The 10,293-nt window shown below is 37.6% G+C and overlaps 1 protein-coding gene across 2 annotated transcripts; it reads left to right on the top strand.

Moving 5' to 3' along the window:
- Positions 1-247: 247 nt before the first annotated feature.
- Positions 248-9,635, top strand: LOC123997975. 2 transcript variants are annotated; one of them, XM_046302751.1, is made up of 6 exons: positions 248-331; positions 4,658-4,811; positions 4,978-5,070; positions 5,293-5,445; positions 8,765-8,878; positions 9,042-9,635. In XM_046302751.1, exons 2-6 carry the CDS (start codon positions 4,742-4,744, stop codon positions 9,362-9,364), a joined length of 753 nt encoding a protein of 250 aa, XP_046158707.1. In that variant the 5' UTR covers positions 248-331; positions 4,658-4,741; the 3' UTR covers positions 9,365-9,635. The 2 variants fall into 2 exon arrangements, with proteins under 2 accessions (XP_046158707.1, XP_046158696.1); XM_046302740.1 differs by lacking the exon at positions 248-331 and adding an exon at positions 3,225-3,284 and having other exon boundaries at positions 4,565-4,811.
- The last annotated feature ends 658 nt before the right edge of the window (positions 9,636-10,293 follow it).

The following is a 10,293-nucleotide window of genomic DNA, read 5'->3' on the forward strand; positions in this document are numbered from 1 at the left end:
AAAAAATGTCTTTTCAGATCTAGATATTTGACTTGGTGATGTCCCCCTTTATTGTAGTTATAAAAGATAATTGTCATACAACATTAAGAAATGCATCTGTAAGAGTTAGTGTTTGAGTCTGATGGTAGGAACAGTAAACAATCTCCTCTCACCTGTGCTGACACTTCCTAGTCAGCTACATGTGACCCCTAAGCCCATGTGAGAGTGCTCCTCTCATTTTCACTTTCAATTTAGCTGAAATGAAGAGACGATAAGTTTTCTTTTCTTGTAACATATTTGGGAGTGACAAAGTCACAGATTTGGGATCAGAGCCAAATTGACAGCAGAAAAGGTACTTCATTTTCACTTTTAATTTTACTCAAACCATACGTGATCAGAAATATTTGTATTATTCTTGAAGGTTAATGCAGCATAGTTTTTGTTTATTTTTCTTGATGAGGAAATGCACAGTAAAACTAAAAATAAGTATAATGTAATGAATTCAGGAGAGAAACTGCACTGAACTCAAACCCACACATTCATTTGGAGTGCAGCAGATATATAGTAACTAGTGAATGGTCTTTACATTTAGATGCCTTAAAATTCTATCTAAAAAGGAATACATTGGAATTTTCCCATCCCAATCTACACAACCTACTACACATTTTCAAAGTGGAAGATTTTAAAAAGAATAATCAACAACAACAAAAAATACTTGGTTAAGCACCATTTACTTGGTTAAGCACCATTTACTTGGTTAAGCACCATTTACTTGGTTAAGCACCATTTACTTGGTTAAGCACCATTTACTTGGTTAAGCACCATTTACTTGGTTAAGCACCATTTACTTGGTTAAGCACCATTTACTTGGTTAAAGCACTATTTGCAGGTATTAAATATGTGAATCATTTTGAATAATATTCTACCAAGCTCAGTAAAGTTGGTTGAAAATATTTGATGGACAGCAACATACAAACCTTGTCTCTGATTTTCAAGCAAATCTAATTCAGGACACGGAGTGGAGCGAACAGAAACACTCAACACCTCTTGGAAAGGCATTCAGTTGTTTCTTTGGAATTAGATTTTGTGCAATTATTGTCCCGCTAAAGAAATGCAACTCTATCCCAGCGTTAGGTTATCACGAAGACAGAGGCGGGTTTTCCTTTATCTTTTTACCTGGGCATTGCTCCTTTCATATTTCCTTTTATCCTGACAAACTTTCCAGTCCCTGCCGATGACAAGCATACCCAAACATGGTGCTGTCGTCACAATACTTGAAAATATAGGGGGTTGCACTCTGTGTTCTGTTGTATTAGATTTGACACAAGACTGAAGTTTTTCAATTTAGACCATAAAGTGTATGTCTTTGCTGTGTTGTCTTGCAGTATTACTTAACAGCCTTAATGCAAACAGAATGAATGATTTGGAGTTGTTTTTTTTAGCACAGACTCCCTTCTTTTCACTTTGTCATACAGGCCAGCAATGTGGAGAGGATGCAATGTTGTTAATCGTCTCTATTTTCAAGTATTGTGGTTGTAGCATCATGTTATAGATCATGATCACTTATGTTAGCAAAATAACTTATGTTCCCAGGGCACATGAGCGGAGAAACTTGTTAAACATGAAATACAGCAACATTTCTGACATTACCCCATCCTGCCCTACCTTGGATAATGGGTTCCAGATACCACTGAGGCTAGGAAACACTGTCACCACCGATAAATCCACTATAATTGAGAATTTCAATAAGCATTTTTCAACGCCTGGCAATGCCTTCCACCTAGCTACCCCAACTGCCCTGCACTCCCCACAGCAACACGCCCAAGCCTCCCCCATTTCTCCTTCACCAAAATCCAGATAGCTGATGTTCTGAAAGAGATGCAAAATCTGGAACCCTACAAATCAGCCAGAATAGACAATCAGGACCCTCTCTTTCTAAAATTATCTGCCGAAATTGTTACAACATCTATTACTAACCTGTTCAACCTCTCATTCGTATCGTCTGAGATTCCCAAAGATTGGAAATCTTGCGTGGTCATCCCCCTCTTCAAAGGGGGAGACACTCTACACCCTAACTGCTACAGACCTATATCTATCCTACCCTGCCTTTCAAAGTCTTCGAAAGTCAAGTTAACAAACAGATTACCGACCATTTAGAATCCCACCGTACCTTCTTCGCTATGTAATCTGATTTCAGTGCTGGTCATGGGTGCACCTCAGCCACGCTCAAGGTCCTGAACGATATCATAACCGCAATCGATAAGAGACATTACTGTGCAGCCGTATTCATCGACCTCGCCAAGGATTTCGACTCAGACGAGCTTCAATGCCATGCAACTCTCCTTCCGCGGCCTCCAACTGCTCTTAAATGCAAGTAAAACTAAATGCATGCTTTTCAACCTATCACTGCATGCACCTGTCCACCCGTCCAGCATCATTACTCTGGATGGTTCTGACTTAGAATATGTGGACAATTACAAATACCTAAGTCTCTGGCTTGACTGTAACCTCTCCTTCCAGACTCACATTAAGCATCTCCAATCCAAAATGAATCTGGAATCTGCTTCCTATTTTGCAACAAAGCATCCTTCACTCATGCTGCCAAAAATACCCTCGTAAAACTGACCATCCTACCGATCCTCGACTTCAGCGATGTCATTTATAAAATAGCCTCCAACACCTTACTCAACAAATTGGATGCAGTCTATCACAGTGCCATCTGTTTTTTCACCAATGCCCCATACACTACCCACCACTACAACCTGTATACTCTCGTTGGCTGGCCCTCTCTTCATACTCGTCGCCAAACCCACTGGCTCCAGGTCATCTACAAGTCTCTGCTAGGTAAAGCCCCACCTTATCTCAGGTCACTGGTCACCATAGCAGCACCCACCCGTAGCACGTGCTCCAGCAGGTATATCTCACTGGACACCCCTAAACCTAATTCCTCCTTTGATGATATAAAACATCAAATAAAAAATGTCTTTTCAGATCTAGATATTTGACTTGGTGATGTCCCCCTTTATTGTAGTTATAAAAGATAATTGTCATACAACATTAAGAAATGCATCTGTAAGAGTTAGTGTTTGAGTCTGATGGTAGGAACAGTAAACAATCTCCTCTCACCTGTGCTGACACTTCCTAGTCAGCTACATGTGACCCCTAAGCCCATGTGAGAGTGCCCCTCTCATTTTCACTTTCAATTTAGCTGAAATGAAGAGACTATAGGTTTTCTTTTCTTGTAACATATGTGGGAGTGACAAAGTCACAGATTTGGGATCAGAGCCAAATTGACAGCAGAAAATGTACTTCATTTTCACTTTTAATTTTACTCAAACCATAAGTGATCAGAAATATTTGTATTATTCTTGAAGGTTAATGCAGCATAGTTTTTGTTTATTTTTCTTGATGAGGAAATACACAGTAAAACTAAAAATAATTATAATGTAATGAATTCAGGAGAGAAACTGCACTGAACTCAAACCCACACATTCATTTGGAGTGCAGCAGATATATAGTAACTAGTGTATGGTCTTTACATTTAGATGCCTTAAAATTCTATCTAAAAAGGAATACATTGGAATTTTCCCATCCCAATCTACACAACCTACTACACATTTTCAAAGTGGAAGATTTTAAAAAGAATAATCAACAACAACAAAAAATACTTGGTTAAGCACCATTTACTTGGTTAAGCACCATTTACTTGGTTAAGCACCATTTACTTGGTTAAGCACCATTTACTTGGTTAAGCACCATTTACTTGGTTAAGCACCATTTACTTGGTTAAGCACCATTTACTTGGTTAAGCACCATTTACTTGGTTAAGCACCATTTACTTGGTTAAGCACCATTTACTTGGTTAAAGCACTATTTGCAGCCATTAAAGATGTGAATCATTTTGAATAATATTCTACCAAGCTCAGTAAAGTTGGTTGAAAATCTTTGATGGACAGCAACATACAAACCTTGTCTCTGATTTTCAAGCAAATCTAATTCAGGACACGGAGTGGAGCGAACAGAAACACTCAACACCTCTTGGAAAGGCATTCAGTTGTTTCTTTGGAATTAGATTTTGTGCAATTATTGTCCCGCTAAAGAAATGCAACTCTATCCCAGCGTTAGGTTATCACGAAGACAGAGGCGGGTTTTCCTTTATCTTTTTACCTGGGCATTGCTCCTTTCATATTTCCTTTTATCCTGACAAACTTTCCAGTCCCTGCCTTATGACAAGCATACCCAAACATGGTGCTGTCGTCACAATACTTGAAAATATAGGGGGTTGCACTCTGTGTTCTGTTGTATTAGATTTGACACAAGACTGAAGTTTTTCAATTTAGACCATAAAGTGTATGTCTTTGCTGTGTTGTCTCGCAGTATTACTTAACAGCCTTAATGCAAACAGAATGAATGATTTGGAGTTGTTTTTTTTAGCACAGACTCCCTTCTTTTCACTTTGTCATACAGGCCAGCAATGTGGAGAGGATGCAATGTTGTTAATCGTCTCTATTTTCAAGTATTGTGGTTGTAGCATCATGTTATAGATCATGATCACTTATGTTAGCAAAATAACTTATGTTCCCAGGGCACATGAGCGGAGAAACTTGTTAAACATGAAATACAGCAACATTTCTGACATTACCCCATCCTGCCCTACCTTGGATGATGGGTTTATAAGGACCTGTCTCCCAGCCCAGATACCACTGCTGTTCATCTGCCTGTCTACCAGACCAGCCCAGAGTACTGTACCACTGCTGTTCAAATGCCTGTCTATCTGTCCAGAATGAAGCTTTTCCTGACTCTCTCTCTCATCTGCACTCTCTTCTGCTCAGGTAACACCTCTGACCTCACAATGAGATGTGCATAAAGTTGTTTTTGACTGCATCACTCCCACATGTATGTGTTGATATTTCAACGTAGCAAAATTGATTTTACAGTATATTTCTCAATTTTCTTATTTAATGTGTATGTATTTGTATTTATTTTCTTGTTTTTCAGTTGAGATGCTGCAGTGTTTCAACGACTCATTGTTAGTCAACTGTTCATCCCCTTTCGGAGAAACATGTCTCACTGCAACCATCAATGCAAAAGGTGTGTTTAGAGTTTGTTTTCCACTTCACTATAATGCTTCAAGACAAATTAAATGATGTTGTTAGTTTCCTCAAGAAGGATGTTTTTAAACCCTCCTGTAAGATTACAGTGTACAATATTTATTGGTAATTGACTCATTGCTCTATGCTACTATTTCATTAGATTACATTCTAAATTGATCTATCTTTCTCTGGTTCTGTAAATGATCTGTTACTGGTGCAGGTCTCATCAATTCAACCCAGGTAGTCAAGGAGTGTTCCCCAATCTTCAGCTATGGTGAAGCCACAGTGTCAGTGAACCTGGGCTTCTTACGCATTGCCTCTAACCAGTTATTTTGTAACATTGATGGGTGCAACAAACAAACTCTACAGTCTGGTAAGATAACTGTCTTTTATCTAAATTAGGTTTGGGGTTTTCAAAGGTCAAATGCAGGTGTTTTCATCTCAATATCAAACCATTTATGGGTAACAATTAAGTAACTTAATGTGATTGTTTTCAATTAAAATGGTCAAAAATAAACAAAAACTGGCTGAAATTTCACAAAACAGGCTGAAATGTCAAGCTGTGTTTTCAAACAGCTCTTACGCTGGAAGGGCATTATCTTCATTTTCACAATTGCACAGAATTATTCCAACCTCATAGTGCAGAAACATATATAAAACACAGGGAAATCACGTTTCGGAGCTCACTGTATATTTATTCAAACTATGACAACTGAAATCAGGACATGAAATACATTGCTGAAAGGCCCAGTAAAGTCAAAAAGTACTGGAACAGTGACACGTTGTAACGGCGTTCGTCTGTTGTAAGAAGAGAGTCGGACCGAAATGCGGCGTAGTGGTTACTCATGACTTTAATGAAGGAAAGCGGAACGATACATGAAATAACTCATAAATACAAAAACAACCAAATGGAACGTGAAACCTATTACAGCCTATCTGGTGAACACTACACAGAGACAGGAACAAACACCCACGAATTACAAAGCGAAATTCAGGCTACCTAAATACGGTTCCCAATCAGAGACAACGATAAGCACCTGACTCTAATTGAGAATCGCCTCAGGCAGCCAAACCTATACCACACCCCTAATCAGCCGCGATCCCAAATAATACAAACCCCAATACGAAACACAACATATAAACCCATGTCACACCCTGGCCTACCCAAACATATAACAAAACACAAAATACAATGACCAAGGCGTGACACACGTGTCGTTGTTTTTGAAATGATTTAATGACAATGATGTTAAAAGTGCAGACTGTTAGCCTTAATTTGAGGGTATTTTCATCCATATTGGGTGAAACATTTTGAAATTACAGCTTTTTGTATATAGTCACTCCATTTTAGGGGACCAAAAGTATTGGGACAAAAGTTTTGTATTTGCTCCCATATTCCTAGTTTTGTATTTGCTCCCATATTCCTAGTTTTGTATTTGCTCCCATATTCCTAGTTTTGTATTTGCTCCCATATTCCTAGTTTTGTATTTGCTCCCATATTCCTAGTTTTGTATTTGCTCCCATATTCCTAGTTTTGTATTTGCTCCCATATTCCTAGTTTTGTATTTGCTCCCATATTCCTAGTTTTGTATTTGCTCCCATATTCCTAGCACAAAATAATTACATCAAGCTTGTGACTCTACAAACATGTTGGATACATTTTCTGTTTGTTTTGGTTATGTTTCTGATCATTTTGTGCCCAATAGAAATGAATGGTAAATAGTATATTGTGTCATTTTGGAGTACCTTTTATTTTTAAATAAAAACAGTACATTTCTAAACACTTCTATATTAATATGGATGCCTCCATGATTACGGATAGTCCTGAATGAATCGTGAGTGAGAAAGATACAGATGCACAAATATCATCCAGAACAAAGAGCAAATGCACCCTACTGTATCTTGTAGTTTACCAATAAAATAGGGGGATGGTGAAGTAGACATACTTGGTATTTACTTCTCAAAAAATATAAATGAACTGACCACAATTAATTTCAATAGAAAGTTAGCAAAAATAGATAAGATTCTGCAAGAGGTAATACTTGTCTATTTATTGGAAAATCACCTTGATTAACTATTTGGTCCTATCACAGTTTACTTACTAATAATGACTACTCCAGATGACTCGTTTTGTTAAATCATATGAGCAAAGCTAAGCCAGACAAAATTAAATGTGCCTATTTATAAAATGAATATGAGTTTGGGGGGCTAAAAATATTAAAGCTTTATTTAAACAAGCTGGTTACAATGTCATTTTTATCCTCCAGAAAAGAAGAACAAATCTTACTACGAATGTTATGGTTAAATTCAAATATACTGATTAATAAAAAAACATTCTTTACAGAATTGTATTTTTAAATGGTATTATAATAGTTAATAGGATTATGAATAGAAATGGAGGAGTTACAGTGGGGCAAAAAATAAGTTAGTCAGCCACCAATTGTACAAGTTCTCCCACTTAAAAAGATGAGAGAGGCCTGTAATAATTAATCACAGGTACACTTCAACTATGACAGACAAAATGAAAAAAAAAATCCAGAAAATCACATTGTAGGATTTTTAATTTATTTATTTGCAAATTATGGTGGAAAATAAATATTTAATAAATAAGTATTCTGTAGCTCAGTTGGTAGAGCATGGCGCTTGTAACGCCAGGGTAGTGGGTTCGATCCCCGGGACCACCCATATGTAGAATGTATGCACACATGACTGTAAGTCGCTTTGGATAAAAGCGTCTGCTAAATGGCATATATTATAACAAAAGTTTATCTCAATACTTTGTTATATACCCTTTGTTGGCAATGATAGAGGTCTAAAGAGCTAAGGTCTATGGTGATAGGTGTGATGGACTGAGAGTGGCTGAAGGTTGGGATTAAAGAGCTGAGGTCTATGGTGATAGGTGGGATGGCCTGAGAGCGGCTGAAGGTTGGGATTAAAGAGCTGAGGTCTATGGTGATAGGTGTGATTGATTGAGAGTGGCTGAAGGTTGGGATTAAAGAGCTGAGGTCTATGGTGATAGGTGAGATGGGCTGAGAGTGGCTGAGGTTTGGGATTAAAGAGCTGAGGTCTATGTTGATAGGTGTAATGGGCTGAGAGTGGCTGAAGGTTGGGATTAAAGAGCTGAGGTCTATGGTGATAGGTGCGATGGGCTGAGAGTGGCTGAGGGTTGGGATTAAAGAGCTGATGTTTAGTAATGTATTATTGTTATGTAACTATAAAAGTACCATGTATGTCAAATGTTTTTGTAAAATGTATATGTAAAATGTATGTACAGTATATTTAATATATACTGTACATACAGTGTTTTTTTTGTGTGCAAAAAGTGCTGCAATTTCTAAACAATTCATGTGATACCACACCACTGTACCTTTGGCTCTGTACCTCAGGAGACAGGTTAAATAAGGATTTGTAAGCATTGAGGGGGATGCAACTCAATATTAGGAAGGTGTTCCCAATGTTTGGTATACTCAGTGTATACAATCCATGTCTAAACTGTCTCAAGGTTTAAAAAATATTATTTCTTCTCTTTTTAATCTACTGAAGTGGATTTAACTAGTGACATCAATAAGGGATAATAGCTTTCACCTAAATTCACCTGGTCAGTATATGTTTTGGATACTCACTATATATGACCACTGAATGTGGAATAAATACTGTATATACAAATACCAATCTCTGTTCTCTTCCTACAGCCCCCAATTTGGCTAACGGAAGACAATGTCCCTCCTGCAGCAGCTTCAGGGATACGATGTGTAACAGCACTGTGACCTGCCTGGGTGTGGAAGACCAGTGTTTTAGCAGCAGTGGTGAGTTGTCTTGTGGTTATTTTCATGATACCAAACCTTATAACATTTGTTCATCTCTAAAATATATTTTGCTGTTCATACAGTGCAGCTATTAATTCTTATGCTTTTAGTTGTTTTTCAAGAGATCTAAATTTTGGGAAAACTATGTTTTTATCTTTGACAGTAATACCTGGCATCAATTCTACTACGGTGAATCTCAAGGGCTGTACAACTTCCAACGTGTGCATTTCCATTAATCAACTGCTGCCCTCAATAAGTCAACTGCTGCCCTCAGTGAATCAACTGCTGCCCTCAGCGATTAGCATTAGTGACCTCGGTAATGTGTTCACCTGTAAGACAGCTCCTGTAACTGTAACCACAGCACCTGTAACTGTAACCACAGCCTCTGTTATTGTAACTACAGTCCCTGTAACAGCCACAGCCTGGTCCATCAGACTGAGCCTAGTCCCTCTGCTGCTGGGCCTCACTATCAGCAAATTAATCTGATATAAACAGAGATGAACATATCGGGACTCATCTGACAACATAATGCATTGATTAGAACACAACATAATGTACAAAGATTTTCATGTATTGTGAAATATGTACTATAAGTGAAATTATGTTATTTATTTGGAATTTTCCAGATGATGCCCTGTTACATTATATAGTGTATTTGCTTATATATGTATCTGTATATTTGATCAATTGTGATTGCTTGTAAGTTTAAAAGAAATAATATGTTTAAATGCCAATAAAGTTTCTATCACTCTACCAACATGGAAATCAACTTTTGTCTTATTGTAATATAATCAAATCACCACACATTTTTAAATAGTATTTTTGAAATAATTGTTTTGATCTTTTAACAGATAATCCAAACAGGGTAATAACTCTCTTAAATCTAAATAACAACAGTGTAAGAGGGAACCATGATCATACACAATGATACTGTCCAAACAGAAAATACATGTCAACATTATTTTTTGTTTGACTTAGTTATTCTAGAGTTATTCTTCAGATGAGATGAAAACTTGGAGAAGAAGATTATGTTGTTCTTGTTGTGTCTGATGAAGAAGAGGAAGAGGCGGTCCGCCGTGAACTGTTCCTCTCGGATCATAAAGAATGGCACCATGCAAAGGGTGGAGACTGCAGCCTCTGTTCCCCTCCTTGTTTACCTCCACAAAACCCTTATGAGCTTACTACCGCCCATGCCATATCAGTCCTGACTAGGCAGAGGCCATACTACACTTAGATACTGATGCTACACATGCATGAAATACTTAACTAAACTGCAACACAATTTCAACAAGACACACCAATTGCACCACATTTACAGAAGTGTGGAAATACTGTATACTCTATATAACATCACAATGACTGCAGGCTGACTGATCTACACATCACCTTGCATCATAAATAACAACTCAGTATTA

This window comes from Oncorhynchus gorbuscha, linkage group LG02 (assembly GCF_021184085.1).
Source record: "Oncorhynchus gorbuscha isolate QuinsamMale2020 ecotype Even-year linkage group LG02, OgorEven_v1.0, whole genome shotgun sequence".
In the NCBI taxonomy this organism is placed as follows: Eukaryota; Metazoa; Chordata; class Actinopteri; order Salmoniformes; family Salmonidae; genus Oncorhynchus; species Oncorhynchus gorbuscha.

What these genes read in the sequence shown, in the direction of transcription:
- LOC123997975 (XM_046302751.1), top strand. Translation starts at nt 4,742, where the DNA reads ATGCCTGTCTATCTGTCCAGAATGAAGCTTTTCCTGACTCTCTCTCTC. An exon ending in CTGCACTCTCTTCTGCTCAG is followed by an intron (nt 4,812 to 4,977) that starts GTAACACCTCTG and finishes CTTGTTTTTCAG; the next exon opens with TTGAGATGCTGCAGTGTTTC. An exon ending in CAAACAAACTCTACAGTCTG is followed by an intron (nt 5,446 to 8,764) that starts GTAAGATAACTG and finishes CTCTTCCTACAG; the next exon opens with CCCCCAATTTGGCTAACGGA.